Genomic DNA, 23,156 nt, shown 5'->3' on the forward strand with positions numbered 1-23,156 from the left:
CTTGGGTCTCACCCCACAACCCCAAAAAGATGTGCAGGGTAGGTGTATTGGCCATGCTAAACTGTCCTTAGTGTCCAAAAGGTTAGGTGGGGTTACGGGGATAGGGTGGAGGCATGGGCTTAAATAGTAAGAAGTCTTACAACACCAGGTTAAAGTCCAACAGGTTTGTTTCAAACACGAGCTTTCGGAGCACGGCTCCTTCTTCAGGTGATTCACCTGAAGAAGGAGCCGTGCTCCGAAAGCTCGTGTTTGAAACAAACCTGTTGGACTTTAACCTGGTGTTGTAAGACTTCTTACTGTGCTCACCCCAGTCCAACGCCGGCATCTCCACATCATGGGCTTAAATAGGGTGCTCTTTCAAGGGCCGGTGCAGACCCGATGGGCTGAATGGCTTCCTTCTGCACTGTAAATTCTATGATTCTAGGTTGTTCGTATGCAAGAATTTGAAAGTGGCAGATCAAGCTTATGCAGTTGTTAAAAAAGGTATATCGGGATCCTTGGCGTTCTAGGGACACAGATTGCAAAAGCAAGGGATTTATGCTAAACTCTTACAAAACACTGATTAGACACCAGCTGGAGTTTTGTGGCCAATTCTGGGCACCACACTTTAGGAATGATGTCAAGGCCTTCAAGAAGGTGCTGAAGAGATGTAATAGAATGGTACTGGGGATGAAAGAATTCAGGAAAATTGGGATGGTGCTTCTTGGATCAGAGAAGATAAAGAGGAGATTTGATAGAGGCGTTCAAAATTATGAAGGACTTTGACAAAGTAAATAAGGAGAAACTCTCTCACAGGCAGGAGGATTGGTAACCAGTGAACACAAATTTAAGATAATTGGCAAAAGAATCAGAGATGATGTAAGAAAAAAGATCTGCAGGATGTTAAGATCTGGAATGCACAGCCTGAAAGGACAGTGGAAGCAAATTCAGTGGTAAATTTCAAATGGGAATTGGGCAAATACTTGAAGTGGGCATATTTGCAGAGCTACAGGAAATGAGCAAAGGGCTGGGACTAATTGGATAGCAGGCACTAGTAAGAAGGACTGTGCAATATAGCGTTTGATACAGCACTTCATCAAATACCCACAACATATAACGGCAGCAGGGTAGCATGGTGGTTAGCATAAATGCTTCACAGCTCCAGGGTCCCAGGTTCGATTCCCGGCTGGGTCACTGTCTGTGTGGAGTCTGCACGTCCTCCCACTGTGTGCGTGGGTTTCCTCCGGGTGCTCCGGTTTCCTCCCACAGTCCAAAGATGTGCGGGTTAGGTGGATTGGCCATGCTAAATTGCCCGTAGTGTCCTAATAAAAAAGTAAGGTTGTTGGGTTACGGGTATAGGGTGGATACGTGGGTTTGAGTAGGGTGATCATGGCTCGGCACAACATTGAGGGCCGAAGGGCCTGTTCTGTGCTGTACTGTTCTATGTTCTATATCCTTTATCATTAATTCTTTCGACTTGTTTTACCTTGATTGTTCATTTTTCCGCTTCAAATTATATTTGAAATGTATTGTTATGGTTGCATTTCAAAATGTTGCCTCAATCTTGAATTTTCTTTCTAAAAAAATATTTTTCTTGGTATTTTGAGTTATAGAAAGCTCTGTTTCCCTTGTTTAATTTGCTAGAATTTGATTCAGCCTTCTTCCTTTTTGGACTCTACATGTGTTGATTAGAAAGCAGTCACATCGGTGTAGAAATCCTTGCCTTTTTTGTTACTTGCATAACTTTTTCTTTAGTCTATCTTGAGATAATTAGACATTATTATTATGGATCTATGGTTTCTCCAGTTTGTCTAGTTATTCCTTTTGACTTATAATATAACCTCAAAATAAACAGGTCAACACCTCTAAATTAGTGTGATGAGTATTTGACAGGAGTACGTTGAGTATCAATATGTTATTTTCAGGTTATTTATTTGCTTACAAAGGCTATCCAGATTAATTTTGAGGCAACTTACTTGCACTTTTTTTGACTTTTGTAATCCACATGCAATTTTGATGTGTCTGATTTATTTCTCCTTCTTTCTTTAGACCTATATGGATTAGTTCTATTTTTAGGTGTGGACCCATATTGGGTTAAACACTGGTGGGACCAACTCCTATACCAACCTTACTGCAGGAAGAATCCTATTCCAATCTACACCCTCATCGCAAGGATCATGTGGAGAACAGCAAAAAAGGATGTGCTTGATCAGGTACACGTGCCCACCTAGATATCAGCATAAATACATTTGGATGGGGAGGGTGGAAATATGCAATAGGGAGGCTCTCAGCTGGCTGAAGTTTGGCTTCTGGCCTTAATCTAAATAGTCCAGGCGAACCGCCAGTATCTGTCGTGCCTCCGCGGACAGCTCTCCCTTTTTTTGCAGCAATGATTTTCAGGCCATCTGTCTCACCATCTAAATCCTGAGGTGGACTGACAAACAATCACAGCTGTCATGGCTGCCCTTCCTGGTTCCTTTAATTGGCAGCCATTGCTTTGGCCGAGTTCTGACCAGATTAGGCCCCAACATCTTTTCTGCTCAATAAAGACTGTTTCCTCTGAGGTAGGATTGCCTAAGTTATACATTAGGCTTCTCATTTACACACTTAAAAGGCTTCTTTTCTCGCTTCGGGTCAGAAATCTTCTAGGTGTCTTGAGGTGTCATCCCATTTGTTCTACGACCACAAAATGAATGTAATGAGGTTCCATTTGTACCCCATTATTATAAATTAATGGAAGTGTACAATTAACATGCTGCAGAATAAATTGTTCTTTGAATCTTTGAATCTTACTGCCAGCATATCTCCCACTTCCCACGGTTCACGAGATGCAACATATAAACTAGCAACAGGAGTAGGCCATTTGGTCTTTTGAGTCTGCTCCACTATTCAATATGACCATGGCTGATCCTCTATCTCAATGCCATCTTCCTGTTTTCTCCCATACCCCTTGATGCCACTAAAATCTAAAAAATTAGCTGTCTCTTTCTTGAATACATTCAGTGACTTGGTTCCACAGCCTTCTGTGGTAGAGAATTCCACAGGTTCACTACCGTTTGAGTGAAGAAATATTTACCTATCTCAATCTTAAATGGTCTACCCTGTGTCCTGAGACGTTGCTCCCTGGTTCTAGATTCCCCAAACAGGGAAAACATCCCCCCTGCAACTCGTTGTCCAGCCTTGTTAGAATTTTATATGTTTCAATCAGACCTCCTCCTGTCCTTCTAAACTCTAGTGAATACAGGCCCAGTCAAACTAATCTCTTATAGGACAGTCCTGACAACACCGCATCAGCCTAGTGAACCTCCACTGCACAGTAGAGTAGTGGGGCTGTAAATGTAGATGATGGGTTATTGAATTGCAACTGGGGGTAGTTGTAACACTGCTACAGTAGTGCTTGGTGATCCTTTCTATTCTGCACAGGTCAGATTTTGAGGGCTTCTTCTTCTAGTACCCTGGTCTCCGATTTGGTTAATCCCTTGGATTAGAACCCCCTTTACAGATTCACTATCCCCTGGTGTATGGGACCCTAATCCCAGAATCACCATCCCTTGGTACAGTATCTCAGACTTCAGATTCACCATTCCTCGGTACATTCCACTTTGGTGTTGTTTGTCCAATTTCTAACCACCATTTCCAGGATTTTAGAAGGTGGTGGGAATATTGGCATTGGGATGACTAATCCTTTGCCACTTTCTCCTGCTCCTCGGAGGAATGCCACCTCAGCATTTCACAGCGGAGACGTTGTTTCTGCTGAAAGTTTCTGTTTCGGCTGAGTGTTGGCGGGTTTGATCAGCAAACTGGGCATTTGTTCCACCCTGTCCTCACCCAGGTGTTGCTTTTTCCCCAGATCCAGATTCCCGCTCAGACTGAGGAAGTTCACTGGCTGCAGTTCTCACCAGTGGAAAGGCACTTCTACCATCGGCAGCATGAAATTTGTTCCCAGGACGCACTGCAGAAGCTCAGGAAAATTTCCGATTGGAGTATCAAGTTGAGCAGCCTGGACAGACGGACAGTTGGCTCCATTCTATATCCCTTGTTGAGATTAAGACAGGCGTGCTGTCATCCACAGGCTGTACGAGGAGAGTTCCTTCCACTTCAGAAAAGGTATATGTACAGAGAAGATGGAACAGGGAAAAACACCATTCAACTGGCTCCGAACATTGGGGCCATAACATTTCCCAGTCATTGTGAGGCAATGTTTAAATCACACAACACATCCGTGCACAGGAAGGCCAACGTGGAAACTGACTATTCAGCTCACCCACACCGACATTGACCTTCAATGTGAGGAAATAGGCCCAGATCTTCCGGAGACTGGATGTACAGCCCAAGAAGTGCATTGGGACGCAGCGGGAGTCCTGACACGCTGGCCTCCATGAGAATGGCCTGGGAAGTTCGAACTTCCAATGGTCCCTGTTCCCCGAGACCCTGAAAAAATCTCCAACTCTGGGTCAGAGTTCTCTGTGGGGAAGCTTTTCTTGTTGTCTCTTTTTAACTCTTTCATAGTTAATTATGTATTTATATTTAATTATTTATCTATTTGGGCAGCACGGTAGCACAAGTGGCTAGCACTGTGGCTTTACAGTGCCAGGGTTCCAGGTTCGATTCCGGCTTGGTTCACTGTCTGTGCAGAGTCTGCACATCCTCCCCGTGTGTGCGTGGGTTTCCTCCGGGTGCTCCGGTTTCCTCCCACAGTCCAAAGACGTGCAGGTTAGGTGAATTGGCCATGCTAAATTTCCCTTCGTGTCCAAAAGAAAAAAAAGGTTAGGAGGGGTTATTGAGTCATGGGGATAGGGTGGAAGTGAGGGCTTAAGTGGATGGGTGCAGATTTGATGGGCCGAATGGCCTCCTTCTGCACTGTATGTTCTGTGTATGTATCTGTGGCTCCTTCATCTTAGCTTAAATAGTTATGTGGAAGTGGATTTAAAGGTGACTTTTAAAAATGAATATTACAACGCAGTTGGGTAAGAGTAAGTAAGTGGGACTAATTGGAAAGCTCCCTCAAAGAATCGTCACAGGCAGAATGGGCCTCAAGTGGCCTCGATCAGTTCTATGATTCCATTGGAAACAGTCTGTTATGTCAGGCCTTTTTCAATTTCAAACACTCCTTAATTTGTGTCATCTTAATTTTAAAAATACCCACACTTTAAAATATTTTCTAAACACATCAATAAAGCATCAATGTGAGCACAAACATAATGGATTTGTCACTTTGTTTCCTAACAAAATCCTGTTTCCAGGATATTGGGTTGACTGGGTGGGGTGGGGAGGGAGGATGCAGTGATTTACTTCTAGAGGTGACCGGCTGGGTGACCATTTGTTATTTTTGTAATTAAAAACAAAATACTGGAAGACACTTGGGTGAGGATCTGTCTATCCATGACCTGTAAATCTTTCTTCTCACGAAATACTGCCTGGCCTATTGATTGTTTTCTTTTCAGATTTGCAGCATCCACTGTATTTTCCTTTTTGGAAGGTCATATTTTCATATTTATCCAGTCATCGAGTCATAGTCATAGAGGCCTACAGCAGAGAAAAGGCCCTTCGGCTCAACGCTTCTGCGCCGGCCAAAAACAGCCACCTAACTATTCTAATCTCATTTTCCAGCATGTGGCCCATAGCCCTGTGTGCCTTGGCACTGCAAGTTCACATCTCAACTCTTCTTAAATGTTATGAGGGTTCTCTGCCTCCACCACCCTTTCGGACAGTGAGTTCCAGACTCCCACCACCCTCTGGGTGAACATTTTTTCCCCTCACACCCCTCCTAAATCTCCTGCCTCTTGCCTTATATCTATGCCCCCTGGTCATTGATCCTCAACAAAGGGGAAAAGTTACTTCCTGTCTACTTTATATATGCCCCTCATAATTTTATACGTCTCAATCATGTTCCCCCTCAGTCTCCTCTGCTCCAAGGAAAACAACCCCAGTCTACCCAATCTCTCTTCGTGGCTAAAATTCTCCAGCTCAGGCAACATCCTAGTAAATCTCCTCTACACTCTTTCCAGAGCTGTCACATCCCTCCTATTTTTTTTTTTTTTTTTATAAATTTAGATTACCCAATTATTTTTTCTATTAAGGGGCAATTTAGTGTGGCCAATCCACCTACTCTGCACATTTTTGGGTTGTGGGGGCGAAACCCACGCAGACACGGGGAGAATGTACAAACTCCACACGGACAGTGACCCAGAGCCGGGATCGAACCTGGGACCTCAGCGCCGTGAGGCGGTTATGCTAACCACTAGGCCACCGTGCTGCCCTACATCCCTCCTATTATGTGGATTCCAGAATTGCACACAAGATTCTAGCTGTAGCCGAACCAATGTTTCATACAGTTCCAGCATAACCTCCCTGCATTTAAACTCTACGCCTCAGCTAATGAAGGCAAGTATCCCATAGGCCTTCCTAATCGGCGTATCCACCTGCTCTGCTATCTTGAGAGACCAGTGTACATGCACACCAACGTCCCTCTGCTTCTCGGTGCTTCCCAGGGCCCTGCTGTTTATCATGCATTCCCTTGGCTTGTTTCTCCTGCCCAAGTGCATCACCTCACACTTACTTCGATTAAATTCCATTAGCCACTGATCAGCCCATCTGACCAGCCCATCTATATCCTCCTGGAATCTAAGGCTATCCTTCTCACTATTTACCACCCCACCAATTTTCATATCATCTGTGAACTTACTGACCAATCCCTTAATAATATCTTTAATTGGACAATCCCTCAATTATCTATCTGCCCGTTCTGCCTTGGGCATTCCGATCCCAATGTAAATGTTATATCTAATCTGCCTGAACGCCTTTTCTCTTCAACTACTAGAATGACGTACTATACACCTACTTATCTGTACATATACCGAATCGTAGGTACCTATTTATCTTAAAAAAGAGAGACGCACCTTTCAGAACCTCGGTATGTCCTGAATTGCTTTTCTACCAATGGTGTATTTTTAATGTGTAGTCACATTTATAAAGTAGCCAGTTGGTGTTCAGCCAGCACCCACAAACAGCTATTAAAATAAAATTGTATTTTTAAATTGTTGGTTAATGGAATAATGGTAGCCAGGGCCCCAAGGACAGCACGGTAGCACAGTGGTTAGCACAGGTGCTTCACAACTCCAGGGTCCCAGGTTCGATTCCCGGCTTGGGTCACTGTCTGTGCAGAGTCTGCACGTTCTCCCCGTGTGTGCGTGGGTTTCCTCCGGTTGCTCTGTTTCCTCCCACAGTCCAAAGATGTGCAGGTCAGGTGGATTAGCCATGATAAATTGTCCTTGGTGTCTGAAAAGGTTGGGTGGGATCACTGAGTTACGGGGATAGGATGGAGCCGTGGGTTGAAGTGGGTGCACTTTCCAAGGGCCGGTGCAGACTCGATGGCCGTATGGCCTCCTTATGCACTGTAAATTCTATGATTTCCTGCCCTATCTCGAGTTGTGCCCTGCGACTTCTTGAGAGGGAAGATGGGGCCTCCTCTTAAGGAAGGTCCCATCTGAAAGTTAGCATCTTTCACAGTGCAGCATTCCCTTGGTACTGTGATCATTGTACTTAATTATATGCAAGTACTGAAGCCTAACGTGCAGGTGCAGCAAGCTATTAGGGCGGTTAATGAAATGTTAGCCTTTATCGAAAGAGGATTTGCATACAGGAGTAGTGAAGTCTTACTTCAATTGTATAGAAGCACCTGGAGTACTGTGTGCAGTTTTGGTTGCCCTACCTCGGAAAGGATATTATTGCCTTAGAGGGAGCGCAAAAAAAGGTACACCAGACTTGTTTCGGGGATGGTGGGACTGTCGTATGAATTGAGACTGGGCCTGTATTCTCTAGGGTTTCGAAGGATGAGACGTGATGTCATTCAAACCTACAAAATACCTAAAGGAATAGACAGGGCCGATGTGGGTAAGATGTTTGATTGGGTGTCCAGAACCAGGGGCCGCAACTTCAAAATAAGTGGGAAGAGGAGAAATTTCTTTACACAGAGAGTTGTGAATCTGGAATTCTCTACCCTCCGAGGGCTGTGGAAGCTCGGTCATTGTGTATGTTTAAAGTAGAGATTGATAAATTTCTGATTAACAATAACATAAAGGGTTATGGGAAGTGTCTGATCAGCCATGGTTGTACCATGGTGGAGCAGGTTCGATGGGCTGAATGGCCGACTCCTGATCCTAGATGGTGGGCATTAACTGGGGATTCCCTCTGTAATGAACTCAAATTGGCTTTATTGGTTGGCCAATTGGAGTATGAGCTCCCTAAATGATAGCTCATTGAGGGGGCCCATATAATCACCTGTGTAGGCTTTGTGAGCCAGTCTTAAGTTGACTGGACAGCTAGCAGCACTGTTTGTAGCTGCTCCTGTAATATCGTTATTGTAATTAAATATTGGTGTGGTGACGGAACTCCTGCCTCCCGTGGATTACTACACCCTCTATGTAAATAGAATAAATAGGTTGATACAGTGATTGTTGGGTTAGGAGGTGTATGTTTGGAATGCGTATCTCTGTAAATAAATGCATGTAAAAGTGTGGAAAGAAAGGTTTCAGTTCATTACCTAGCTTTCTGAAATAAAACATACCCCAGTGGCGTGTTAGCTGACGGTTTGTGCTCAAATCTCTGGAGTGTGTCTAGAACCTACAACCTCTTGACTTCAAGGCATGTGAGCCACCAACTGAGCCGCAACTGACATTGCAGGATGTGTGCTTACAGGATGTGTGCTTGCTTTCGAGCTGGCAAAGGCAACGTTTGGCAATTTCTTTACCCAGATTGTCTATGCTTTTGTGATTGCAGTACCATGACGATGGAAGAACTCTTAAAGTCTCTTCAGAAAAAATGTTGCACCGAGTGTGAAGAGGCTCATCGGCAGCTAGTGAGTTCTCTTAATGGATTGGCTGGCATTCATATTATCAGAGGTAGATACATTTGTTCCAAGTGGGTTTTATGCCTCTAAATATATGAAGTAAATATGAATCCACTTATTTTAGTCGATAAAGGGGATAAAGGCTATGGGAATAAGACAGATGCATTTCATTAAAACTTTGCATGTACCAAAATGGACTGCTTGGGTTGAATGATCAGTTTGTTTCTGCATTGTACTTGTATGTATTTCTATATAGCACAAACTTAATATGAACATGCTAGCTTAATTTATGTATATGGGCCGGAGCTTTCCATTCAGTGGGCAACAGTTTGCCCGTTCACATTAAGAGATGAAAAATTACAAGCTGACAAACTCTGGAATGAAGTACCCAAGCTACTATTCAAACCCAAATATGCTAACTGTTATACCAGGCGGGATTTACCCGGTGCGTCTCACTGGAATCTGAACAGGACATGGCCGGCTCCTGGGATTCCCGACAGCCGTTACACCATGCGAGATCTAACAAGGTCTCGTGAGATGTGATCTGGTTCTGGCCACTACTGATTTCACCGAGGATGCCCCAGCCGGGTGCCGTTCGGCACTGGTTCCCACAAATGGGGACCAGGCGGAAAGGAATTTGGGGGGTGGGGGGGAAGAGAGGTTTCCCATGCGATTGGAGGCACCCAAATGCCCTAATCTGTATATACCTGAAGGTATTCCCTGGGGGGAGACCCCACCTCCCCTCCAATTCCTCTAAGGTCGCAAACGTCCCATCGAGAAAGAGGTCCCCCATTGCCTGATACCTGCCCTGTGCCAGCTCAGAAACCCTCCATCCATCCTCCCTGGTACAAACTGGTGGTTCCCCCGTATCGGGGACCAAACTGAAGCCTTCACCTCCCCACTATGCCGCCTCCACTGCCCCCAGATTTTGAGGGAAGCCCCCACTACCAGACTCGGAGTATATCTTGCTGGGGGGAGCGGCGACGGCGCCGTCACCAGCGCCTCTAGGCTCGTGCCCACATAGGACGCCGCCTCCAACCTCTTCCATGCTGCTCCCCTCCCCCTCCATCACCCACCTACGTATCATTACCACTTTCGCAGCCCAGTAGTACCCACACAGGTTGGGCAGCGCCAACCCCCCCACCTCCCTACCCCGCTCCAGGAATACCCTCCTCACCCTTGGGGCCTTATACGCCCTCACAAACCCCGTAATACTCCTACTGACCCTCCTGAAAAAAGCCTTCGGGATCATGATAGGTAGACACTGAAAGAGGAACAGAAACCTCGGGAGCACCGTCATTTTGACCAACTGGACCCTGCCCGCTAGGGAGATTGGTAACACAGACCACCTCCTAAACTCCTCCTCCATCTGCTCCACCAGCTTCGTAAAGTTGAGCTTATGCAGGGCCCCCCAGCTCCTGGCTATCTGGACCCCCAGGTATCTGAAGCTCCTCTCTGCCCTTTTCAGCGGAAGCTCCCCTATTTCTCTCCTGGTCCCTCGAATGCACCACGCACAGCTCACACTTCCCCATGTTGAGCTTATACCCAGAGAAGTCCCCGAACTCCCCAAGAATCCTCATCACCTCCGGCATCCCACCGGGACTATCCCCCTCCAGCTCCTCGATTCCCTCAGCGCCACGGCCAGGGGTTCGATTGCCAACGCAAACAGCAGGGGAGACAGGGGGCACCCCTGCCTCGTCTCCCGGTACAACCAAAGGTTCTCCGACCTCCTCCCATTCGTCACCACACTCGCCACTGGGGCATCATACAACAGCCTCACCCACCAAATCCCTCACCAAACCCGAACCTCTTCAAAACTTCCCAAAGGTATTCCCACTCCACCCTGTCAAAGGCCTTCTCCGCATCCATCAACGCCACTATCTCCACCTCCCCGTTCACCGCCGGCATCATTATGACATTGAGAAGCCTCCGTACCTTAACCTTGGCCAGCAGTTTCGCATCCACGTTGAGGAGCGAAATCGGCCTATATGATCCACACTGAAGGGGGTCCTTATCCCACTTCAGAATCAATGAGATCAACGCCCTGGACATCGTCGGGGGCAAAGCCATTCAAGGCCCTCACTAGCAGCGGGCCCAGCAGGTCTGAAAAGCTCTTATAAAATTCAAACGGGAACCCATTGGGTCCCGGTGCCTTCCCTGACTGCATGCGCCCCATCGCATTAACCAGCTCCTCCAGCTCAACTGGCGCCCCCCAGACCTTCCACCTGCTCCTCCTCCACTCTCGGGAACTCCAGCTTGCCCAAAAAGCGGTCCATTCCTCCCTCCTCCACTGGGGGCACTGACCGGTATAGCTCCTCATAGAAGGTCCTGAACACTCCGTTAATGCCCCTCGCACTCTGCACCAGACTCCGTCCTCCATCCCTAACTCCCCCTATCTCCCTCGCCGCCTCCCGCTTCCGGAGCTGGTGCGCCAGCATCTGACTCGCCTTCTCCCCGTATTCGTATATCGCTCCTTGCGCCACCCTCCACTGCGCCTCCGCTTTCCTGGTGGTTAATATATCAAACTCCACTTGGAGACTTACGACGCTCCCTCAATAGCCCTTCTTCCAGGACCTCCGCGTACCTCCTATCCACCCGCACCATTTCTTCCACCAACCTCTCCCTCTTCCTTTTCTCCCCCCTCTCCCTATATGCCCTGATGGAAATCAGCTCCCCCCTAACCATCACCTTCAGCGCCTCCCAGACCATCCCCATCTGCACCTCCCCATTATCATTAGTTCCTAAATACCCCTCTATGCACCTCCGGACCCGCCCGCATACCTCCTCATCTGACAGCAGCCCCACCTCTAACCTCCACATCGGGCGTTGGTCCCTCCACTCCCCCAGCTTTAGATCCACCCAATGCGGTGCGTGATCTGAAATGGCTATCGCCGAATATTCCGCGCCTACCACCCTCTGAATCAACGCCCTGCTGAAGACAAAAAAGTAAATCCGGGAGTAAGCCTTGTGGTCGTGGGAGAAAAACGAAAACTCCCTGGCCCCGGCCTCATAAACCTCCAAGGATCCACCCCTCCCATCTGGTCCATGAACCCCCTCAGCACTGTGACCGCCGCCGGCCTCTTACCCGTCCTGGACCTGGAGCGATCTAGTGCTGGGTCCAGCACTGTATTGAAATCTCCTCCAATTATTAAACTCTTCCGTCTCAAGGTCTGGAATCCGGCCCAGCATGCGCCGCATAAAGCCTGCATCATCCCAATTTGGGGCGCACACATTAACCAGCACCACCCGCTCTCCCTGGAGCCTACCGCTCACCATTACATACCTGCCTCAACTATCCACCACCACACTCGACGCCACAAAACAACATACTCTTCCCCACCAAAATCGCCACCCCCGGTTCTTCGCATCCAACCCTGAATGGAACACTTGCCAAACCCACCCCTTTCTCAAGCTTACCTAATCCGCCACCCTAAGGTGCGTCTCCTGGAGCATAGCCACATCCGCCCCCAGCCCCTTCAAATGTGCGACCGCCCGGGCCCACTTGACCAGCCCATTCAGCCCCCTTACATTCCATGTGACCAGCCGAATCGGGGGGGGGCTATTCACCCTCCCGCACGGCCTGTTCCCCACAGTGGCAGATCCTGGTCCCGACCCCTCCTAACACCATCAGTTCCCCTTCGGCCCTTGCAGCAGCAACCCAATCCCCCCCCCCCCCCCCACCACACAGATAGGGCCCCCCTAGCTGCGTTGCCCCTCTCATTGTACTTCCGTAAGTCAGCTGACTCCTGCTGACCCCGGCTGCTACGGCACCCCAACGACCCTCCCCGGTGTAACACTACCACCACCCCCCACCCACCCATCCCCCCCCCCCCCCCCCCCCCCCCCCCCCAGGCCGGCACAGTCCCCTCCCATTCCGACTCCAGCGCGGGAAAAAGCCAGCGCCTCCAGTTTAAACCCCGCCCCTCGACCCAAAAACGCGGGAAGAGAAGGCCCGCGCCACTACGGGCCTACAAAACATCCCACAAGCTTTCCCACAAGAAAAACAAAAGCCGACACAAAAGAACAAGGGAGAACAGACCCTCCAAACACTGTACATCAGTCCCCAACCCCCCCATAATCCTCAGCCCTAGTCCAGCTTGTTGTTTGGGGTTGTTTGTGTATGGTTTGTAATTTTGTATAATATATTCAAAACAGAAAAATGGCGTGTCGATTGCTTCCTGCGGCTAAGCGCAGCCGCGGCCAGCCATTCCCCATCTTTTTGGGTTGCGGAGGTAAGACTCACGCAGCCACTGGGAGAACGTGCAAACATCCACACGGGCAGTGGCCAGGGTTGGGATTGAACCCAGGTCCTTGGCGCTATGATGCAGCAGTGCTAACTACCGTGCTGCCCTAGGGAACAACCCCTCTAATCCTGCACATTCTCCCAGTGTCTGCGTGAATCTCAACCCCACAACACAAAGATGTGCAGGCAAGGTGGATTGGCCACACTATATTGTCCTTTAATTAATAAAATATAGTGATTTGATATTCAATTTTTTTTTATCAATAGCGTGTTTGAGACAATAATAATAATAGATTTTCTTGCCAAATGGACATTTTACCCATAGATCTATGGTGAAGCCTTAATGTAATTATGTAGATATAAGGGGCTGGACTCTCCGCCCTGCCGCGCCACATTTCAGATTCACCCTGGTGGTGGGATGCTGCATTACGCCGGCCAGTCAATGGGGTTTCCCACTGTAGGGCAGCCTCACACCGTCGGGAAACCCCCGGGCTGCAGGCAAAATGGAGCATCTCGCCGGCGGAGAATCCAGCCTTCAGACTTTTGGATCACAAATATACTTGCAAATTTGATTCAAAGAAACAACTTGCCTTTATATAGCACCTTTCATGACGTCTGGGTTGTGTCAAAGCCCTTTGCAGCCAATGAAGTAATCTAGAAGCTTAGTCACCATTGTAATAAGGAAAGGAAATGCGGCAGCCGGTTCTCACAGCAAGCTCCCAAACACACCATTTTTCAAGATATTGATTGAGGGATAAATATTGGTTTCAAAACAATTGGCATCTCTGACAGTGTAACACCATCTCACTACAGTGTCCTGGAGTGGGACTTGAAGTTGCAGCATAATTGTTGCGGTATAATTGTATGTTTCAGGCGAGTTCGTCACGGCAGTTGAATATTATAGAGATGTTCTGCGTTCATCCGAGGAGCATAAAGGCAAACTTCAAACCGACTCTCTACAGGTGAGTGGGTCAATCTGGATTTCAACTTGCATTGCGGAATGATACAAGTTCCATATTGATCTGTGTAGTTGCGGGTTTATAACAGCCCCACTCTATCAACTGAAATGTTGTTCTTTCCAGCGACTCCACGCTACCCACAACCTTATTGAGCTCTTGGAGGCAAAGCACCCAGGGATCCAGCCAACTCTTCGAGATCACAAACTTCGTGAAGAAGTAGGTAGCCACTTTCCTTTGGGGGGCAGTGCTTCTAACTAACCATGCAAAGTAATTTTCATTTACTACTTGCCTCTTAAGACTTGTCATTTAGTAGTTAACTCCAGAGGTGTAATAGTCCTGAACATTGCAGCACTGTATTCCCTAGCACTGTATTCCCTAGCACTGTATTCCCTAGCACTGTATTCCTTAGCACTGTATTCCTTAGCACTGTATTCCTTAGCACTGTATTCCTTAGCACTGTATTCCTTAGCACTGTATTCCTTAGCACTGTATTCCATAGCACTGTATTCCTTAGCACTGTATTCCTTAGCACTGGATTCCTTAGCACTGTATTCCATAAACTGACAATTTTAATTTTATTGTATTATCTTTTGTTTACATTTCATACATATTGCTTTTGGCACAGGTATTTAAAAAGGAAGAGAGTAAAGCGAGTGTCAGAACATAGAACATACAGTGCAGAAGGAGGCCATTCGGCCCATCGAGTCCACTTAAGCCCTCACTTCCACCCTATACCCGCAACCCAGTAACCCCTCCTAACCTTTTTGGACACAAAGGGAAATTTAGCATGGCCAATCTACCTAACCTGCACGTCTTTGGACTGTGGGAGGAAACCGGATCATTCGGAGGAAACCCACGCAGACACTGGGAGAAGATGCAAACTCCACACAGAGAGTGACCCAGCGGGGAATCGAACCTGGGACCCTGGTGCTGTGAAGCCACAGTGCTAGCCACTTGTGCTGCCCCCACCTGTGTTACCGTGTTGATCCTCCAGAGAGTGCAGATGGGAAGTTAATAGGCGATGCGGCAATTGCAGGTGAAATACACAAATATTGTGCTTCTGTCTTCACTATGGAACGATGGTGGACGACCGCGGTAAGAGGGCCACATGCGGCCCACCTGCCATCTGAGTGCAACCCAGAAGACGTCTTGTTATTCAGCAGAGACTGGGTCATTGCAGGGTACACAGTGGAGACTGGGTCATTGCAGAGTACGCAGCGGAGACTGGGGCATTGCAGGGAACGCAGCGGAGACTGGGACATTGCAGGGTACGCAGCGGAGACTGGGGCATTGCAGGGAACGCAGCGGAGACTGGGTCATTGCAGAGTACGCAGCGGAGACTGGGGCATTGCAGGGAACGCAGCGGAGACTGGGTCATTGCAGAGTACGCAGCGGAGACTGGGGCATTGCAGGGTACACAGCGGAGACTGGGGCATTGCAGGGAACGCAGCGGAGACTGGGTCATTGCAGAGTACGCAGCGGAGACTGGGGCATTGCAGGGTACACAGCGGAGACTGGGACATTGCAGGGAACGCAGCGGAGACTGGGACATTGCAGAGTACGCAGCACAGACTGGGACATTGCAGGGTACGCAGCGGAGACTGGGACATTGCAGAGTACGCAGCACAGACTGGGACATTGCAGGGTACACAGCGGAGACTGGGACATTGCAGAGTACGCAGCACAGACTGGGACATTGCAGGGTACGCAGCGGAGACTGGGACATTGCAGAGTACGCAGCACAGACTGGGACATTGCAGGGTACGCAGCGGAGACTGGGACATTGCAGAGTACGCAGCACAGACTGGGACATTGCAGGGTACGCAGCGGAGACTGGGACATTGCAGGGAACGCAGCGGAGACTGGGACATTGCAGACTACGCAGCGGAGACTGGGACATTGCAGAGTACGCAGCAGAGACTGGGACATTGCAGGGTACGCAGCGGAGACTGGGGCATTGCAAGGTACGCAGCGGAGACTGGGGCATTGCAGGGTACGCAGCGGAGACTGGGACATTGCAGAGTACGCAGCGGAGACTGGGGCATTGCAGAGTACGCAGTGGAGACTGGGACATTGCAGGGTACGCAGCGGAGACTGGGACATTGCAGAGTACACAGTGGAGACTGGGACATTACAGGGTACGCAGCGGGGACTGGGGCATTGCAGGGTACACAGTGGAGACTGGGGCATTGCAGAGTACGCAGCTCAGACTGGGACACTGCAGGGTACACGGCGGAGACTGGGGCATTGCAGGGTACGCAGCGGAGACTGGGGCATTGCAGGGTATGCAGCGGGGACTGGGGCATTGCAGAGTACACAGCGGAGACTGGGGCATTGCAGGGTACGCAGCGGAGACTGGGGCATTGCAGAGTACACAGCGGGGACTGGGATATTGCAGGGTACGCAGCGGAGACTGGGGCATTGCAGGGTACGCAGCGGGGACTGGGATATTACAGAGTGCGCAGTGGAGACTGGGACATTGCAGAATACACAGTGGAGACTGGAACACTGCAGGGTTCGCAGCGGAGACTGGGACATTGCAGAGAACGCAGCGGAGACTGGGGCATTGCAGAGTACGGAGCGGAGACTGGGACATTGTAGGGTACACAGCGGAGACTGGGGAATTGTAGGGTACACAGCGGAGACTGGGACATTGCAGGGTACACAGCACAGACTGGGACATTGCAGGGTACACAGCGGGGACTGGGACATTGCTGAATATACAGCGGAGACTGGAACATTGCAGGGTACACAGCGGGGATTGGAACATTGCAGGGTACACAGCGGAGACTGGGACATTGCAGGGTACACAGCGGAGACTGGGACATTGCAGAGTACGCAGCGGAGACTGGGACATTGCAGGGTACACAGCGGAGACTGGGGCATTGCAGGGTACACAGCGGAGACTGGGGCATTGCAGAGTACACAGCGGAGACTGGGACATTGCAGGGTACACAGCGGGGATTGGAACATTCCAGGGTACACAGCGGAGACTGGGACATTGCAGGGTACACAGCGGAGACTGGGACATTGCAGAGTACGCAGCGGAGACTGGGGCATTGCAGAGTACGCAGCGGAGACTGGGACATTGCAGGGTACACAGCGGAGACTGGGACATTGCAGGGTACACAGCGGAGACTGGGACATTGCAGAGTACGCAGCGGGGACGGGGACATTGCAGGGTACACAGCGGAGACTGGGACATTGCACAGTACACAGCAGAGACTGGGACATTGCAGGGTACACAGCGGAGACTGGGACATTGCAGAGTATGCAGCGGAGACTGGGGAATTGTAGGGTACACAGCGGAGACTGGGACATTGCAGGGTACACAGCGGAGACTGGGACATTGCAGAGTACGCAGCGGAGACTGGGACATTGCAGAGTACACAGTGGGGACTGGGACATTGCAGGGTACACAGCGGAGACTGGGGCATTGCAGAGTACGCAGTGGAGACTGGGACATTGCAGGGTACGCAGCGGAGACTGGGACATTGCAGGGTACGCAGTGGAGACTGGGACATTGCAGGGTACGCAGCGGAGACTGGGGCATTGCAAGGTACGCAGCGGGGACTGGGACATTGCAGGGTACACAGCGGAGACTGGGACATTGCAGGGTACACAGCGGAGACTGGGACATTGCAGGGTACACAGCGGAGACTGGGACATTGCAGGGTACGCAGCACAGACTGGGACATTGCAGGGTACGCAGCACAGACTGGGACATTGCAGGGTACGCAGCAGAGGTTGGGACACTGCTGGTTGCTCGCAGTGTACTAGAACTATTCTGTGCTTGGTAACCTACACATTTAAGTGTTACCGTTTTTAAAAAAATAATTTTTATTGGAATTTTTTACAGAAAATATAACAACAAGTATAGCAACAAGCAGTAATAAGCAACTAACAGCCCCATAACACCCACAATTGCCCCCATACCGTAACATCACATGTATCACACTCTTCCCCCCCCCCCCTCCCCACAGGGAATCCCTCCACCTGCCGCCTAGCAAATGCCTTTACCTGCAGATATCTAAAATGTTCCCCGGCGGGAGCCCAAATTTCTCCTCCAACTCCCCCAGGCTCGCAAACCTTCCGTCGATAAACAGGTCCCTCAGCTGTCTGATGCCCGCTCTATACCAACCCCGAAATCCCCCATCCATGTTCCCCGGGACGAACCTGTGGTTCCCCCTTAACGGAGCCTCCATCGAGCCCCCCACTTGTCCCCTATGTCACCTCCACTGCCCCCAAATCTTGAGGGTAGCCGCCACCACCGGACTCGTGGTATACCTCGTGGGAGGGAGCGGCCACGGCGCCGTTACCAGGGCCCCCAGGCTTGTATCCCCACAGGACGCTCTCTCCATCCGTTTCCATGCTGCCCCCTCCCCCTCCATCACCCTCTTGCGCACCATCGACACATTGGCCGCCCAGTAGTACCCCGAGAGGTTGGGCAACGCCAGCCCCCCCCCCATCTCTACCCCGCTCCAAGAAGACCCTCCACTCTCGGGGTGCCATGCGCCCAAACAAATCCCATGATGCTGCTGGTCACCCTTTTAAAAAAGGCCCTAGGGATAAAGATGGGCAAGCACTGGAAGAGGAACAAGAACCTCGGGAGAACCGTCATTTTGACGGATTGCACTCTGCCCACCAGCGATAGCGGCACCATGTCCCACCTTTTAAATTCCTCCTCCATCTGTTCCACTAGTCTGGTGAAGTTAAGCTTATGAAGAGCCCCCCAACTCCTGGCCACCTGCACCCCCAGGTACCTGAAACTCCTCACTGCCGTCCTGAAGGGGAGCCTCCCAATTCCCTCCTCCTGATCTCCCGGGTGCACTACAAATACCTCGCTCTTTCCTAAGTTCAGCTTATAGCCCGAGAAGCTCCCAAATTCCGCTAACAGCTCCATCCCCCCCGGCATTCCCCCCTCTGGGTCCGCCACATATAACAGCAGGTCGTCCGCGTACAGCGATACCCGGTGCTCCTCTCCACCCCGCACCAGACCCCTCCATTTCCCTGACTCCCTCAACGCCATGGCCAGCGGTTCAATCGCCAGTGTAAAGAGCAGGGGGGACAGTCGACACCCCTGCCTGGTCCCACGATAGAGCCTAAAGTACTCCGATCTCCTTCCATTTGTGACTGCACTCGCCATCGGCGCCGCGTAAAGCAGCCTCACCCATTTGATGAATCCCTCCCCAAATCCAAACCTCTCCAGCACCTCCCCACTCAACTCTATCAAACGCTTTCTCTGCGTCCAGCGCCACCACTATCTCCGCCTCCCCCTCCACTGCCGGCATCATGATAACATTGAGCAGTCTCCGCACATTCGTGTTGAGCTGCCGCCCCTTGACAAATCCTGTCCCAGACCATCCCCACCTGTATCATTGGTATCCAGATACCCCTCAATGCTTCTCCGAACCCTCTTACACACCTACTCCTCCGCCAGCATCCCCACATCCAGGCGCCAGAGCGGGCGCTGGTCCCGTGCCTCCCCCATCTCCAGATCAACCCAGTGCGGAGCATGGTCCGAAAACGCTATGGCCGAATACTCAGCATCCTGCACCCTCGGGATCAATCCCCTGCTCAGGACAAAAAAGTCTATCCGGGAATAAACCCTATGGACCTGAGAGAAAAAGGAATACTCCTGAGCTCTCGGTCTCCCAAACCTCCAGGGATCCACCCCTCCCATCTGGTCCATGTATCCCCTCAGCACTTTGGCCGCCGCCGGTCTCCTACCCGTCCTTGAACTGGACCGGTCCAGTGTGGGATCCAGCACTGTGTTAAAATCTCCCCCCATGATCAGGCCCCCTGCCTCCAGGTCCGGGATGCGGCCCAACAATCGCCCCATGAAGCCAGCATCATCCCAATTCGGGGCATATACGTTCACCAGCACCACCTTCTCTCCCTGCAGCCTACCCCTCACCATGATATATCTGCCCTCCTTGTCCGACACCACCTCAGCCGCCTCAAACGCCACCCTCTTGCCCACTAGAATCGCCACCCCCCGGTTCTTCGCGTCCAATCCTGAATGATAAACCTGCCCCACCCACCCCTTCCTCAGACGGACCTGGTCCGCCACCTTCAGGTGGGTCTCCTGGAGCATAGCCACATCCGCCTTCAACCCCCTTAGATGGGAGAACACCCTGGTTCTCTTAGCCGGCCCGTTCAGCCCCCTCACGTTCCAGGTAATCAGCCGGATCAGAGGGCAACCCGCCCCCCTCCCCTGCCGACTAGCCATAGCTTGGCAGATGTTCGCCCCAGGCCAGCACACCCCGCTCGACCCGTTCCCCATGGCGATAGCGCCTCTCCTCCTCTTCTCCCCCCCGCCCCCATCGGGTCGTTCCAGCAGCAACCCGGTATTAAGTGTTACCGTTAGGAGTAGTGTTGCATGCAAGTTTTTTTTGATAACTATGTCAAAGTAGGAACAGGAGTGTTTCTCCCAAGAGAGTGGTCAATGCTTAGCTGATGTATAAAGCAGGATTTTCTCTTCAAAATCTTTAGTCTAATTGTAAATAGCATTATATTAATCCAGTGTTGCTGGTTCTCTCTCAAACTATCAAAAGACAAATGCATATTTTAAATAAGAAAAACAGTGACTTCAGTTTACTGGCCAGTTTTGATTATTGCCAATCCCCTCCTGCACTGAGGGCTGGTTGATTTCTTTGCTGTGCTTTCTGGGAGAGTTCTGTGCACTAATCTGGAAGCAATTACATTTGGATCAACATGGATAGCAAATTGGAAATGTTAGTTCAGACATGGTACTCAACTGGTCTTCAAATTTCCCAGTTCAGCCAAATCGGAGCTGCCACTTTGACCATTACTTTGCTGCGCAGCATTTCAGCCACTCACTGATTTGTACTTTATAGAAAATGATTTGCTGGGGTGTAGGTTTTGCGGCTGGACCAGATTTTATTGTCCATCCCTCATTTCCCTGGGAAGGTGGTGCTGAGCTTCCTTCTCGAACCGCCGCGGTTTCGGTACACCTACGGTGGTGTTCCAGGAGCTTGAATGAACAGCGATATATTTCCAAGTCAGGATGGTGAGTGGCTTGGATGTGTATTCGCAGGTGGTGGTGTTCCCATGTATCTGCAGCCCTTGTTCTTCTAGGTAGCAGAGGTTATGGGTTTGGAAGGTGCTGTTGAAGGAGCTTTTGTGAGTTTCTGCAATGCATCTTGCATCTGGTGCACACTGACGCTTCTGTGCATCGGTGGTGGAGGGAGTGAATATTTAAGGTTGTGGATGGGGTGCCGTTCAAGCGGGCTGCATTGTCCTGATGCTGTCGAGCTGCTCGAGTGTTGGAGCTGCCCTCGTCCAGGCAAGTAAAGAGTATTCCATCACATTCTTGACTTGTACTTTGTGATGGAGTCTGCAGGTAAGTTGCTCGCCTCAGAATTCCCAGCCTCTGACCTGTCTTCTAGCCACAGTATTTATATGGCTTGTCCAGTTCAGTTTCTGATTAATGGTAACCACAGGAAGTGGGGGATTCAGTGATGGTAATTGACGTACTATTAATTGCACGAAAGACTCAGATTGGTACAACTGTGGCTTTATTACAGTCTGATGCATGGCCTCCTACTGCAGCTGGCAGAATGGCTGATCAGGAGGAGTCATGCCTATTTATACGGTTCCTTGTGGGCGGAGCTAGCCGGCAGGGGCTACCGGCGAACCTGTAGTGTAGGTCCTACTGTACATCCCCTAATACAGGTGCACACAGTTAACACAGTGGATCACCACAGTAATACCATTAAATGGCAAGGAGAAATGGTCAGATTCTCTCTTTGGAGATTGCCTCGCATGTGTGTTGCACGAATATTATTTTCCCTTTATCAGTCTGTACCTGAATGTTGTCCAGGTCTGGGTATGAACACAGTTTCTTCAGTGTCTGAAGAGTCGCAAATGGAACTAAACATTGTGCAATCATCCATGAACATCCCCACTTCTGATCTTATGATGAGGAGGACGATTATTGAAGCAGCTGAAGATGGTTGGGTCTCGGACACTACCCTGAGGAAGTCCTGTGGCATTGTCTTGGGACTGAAATGATTGGCCTCGAACAGCCAGTCATCCTACTTTGTGTTAGGTGTGACTCCAACCAGTGGAGAGTACTCCCTTGCTTCCCATTTTTGCATTGACTTCAGTTTACCCAGATCTCCTTGATGCCACACTCAGTGAATTGCTGTCTTGATGTCAAGGTCAGTCACATTCACCTCCCCTGCTGAGCCTTGGGAATTGACATGGTTCACTGAGCGCACCACACGTTCAAATTTCACCTGATGAAGATGTCACCAGACACTGGCATAGATAAAGACCACTGTGGGCTGGCATGATTTGTTCAATTCTATTATATTTATGATCTTTAATATTCCTTCTCTTGCCTTGTCATATACAGGCTGAGCAACTTAGACAGCACTACATGAGCAAATCGGATTCGGAGGTTTCTGCAGCATGCCAAGCTTTGCCGCCCGTTCAGCAGAACATCCGTGAGTTACAACGAAAGGTAAACGGCCGTGTATCAGAGAGCCGGGTAAAAAATAGCCCTATATCGGACCGCCGGGTAAACAAACGGCCCTGTATCAGAGAGCTAGGTAATCAAACTGCCCTGTATCGGAGAGCCAGGTAATCAAACGGCCCAGTATCGGAGAGCCAGGTAAGCAAACGGACCTGTATCGGATAGCCAGGTAATCAAACTGTCCTGTATCGGAGAGCCAGGTAATCAAACGGCCCTGTATCGGAGAGCCAGGTAATCAAACGGCCCTGTATCGGAGAGCCAGGTAATCAAACGGCCCTGTATCGGAGAGCCAGGTAATCAAACGGCTCAGTATCGGAGAACCAGGTAAGCAAACGGCCCTGTATTGGAGAGCCAGGTAAACAAACTGCCCTGTATCGGAGAACCAGGTAATCAAACGGCCCTGTGTCGGAGAGCCAGGTAAACAAATAGCCCTGTATCGGAGAGCCAGGTAATCAAACGGCCCTGTATCGGAGAGCCAGGTAAGCAAACTGCCCTGTATTGGAGAGCCAGGTAAACAAACTGCCCTGTATCGGAGAGCCAGGTAAACAAACTGCCCTGTATCGGAGAGCCAGGTAAACAAACGGCCCTGTATCGGAGAGCCAGGTAATCAAACGGCCCTGTATC

General features: G+C 50.0%; 1 protein-coding gene across 3 annotated transcripts in view; it reads left to right on the top strand.

Moving 5' to 3' along the window:
• Positions 1-23,156, top strand: part of shprh (SNF2 histone linker PHD RING helicase) — a 137,870-nt gene that overhangs the window by 62,067 nt on the left and 52,647 nt on the right. For all 3 annotated transcript variants that reach the window (XM_038800625.1, XM_038800626.1, XM_038800627.1), the window contains 6 exons: positions 2,029-2,192; positions 3,830-4,086; positions 8,758-8,879; positions 13,944-14,032; positions 14,153-14,245; positions 22,413-22,520. In XM_038800625.1, coding sequence (XP_038656553.1) covers positions 2,029-2,192; positions 3,830-4,086; positions 8,758-8,879; positions 13,944-14,032; positions 14,153-14,245; positions 22,413-22,520 — 833 coding nt within the window. The remainder of the gene's footprint in view (positions 1-2,028; positions 2,193-3,829; positions 4,087-8,757; positions 8,880-13,943; positions 14,033-14,152; positions 14,246-22,412; positions 22,521-23,156) is intronic.

The sequence above is a fragment of the Scyliorhinus canicula genome, chromosome 6 (assembly GCF_902713615.1).
Source record: "Scyliorhinus canicula chromosome 6, sScyCan1.1, whole genome shotgun sequence".
Lineage (NCBI taxonomy): Eukaryota > Metazoa > Chordata > Chondrichthyes > Carcharhiniformes > Scyliorhinidae > Scyliorhinus > Scyliorhinus canicula.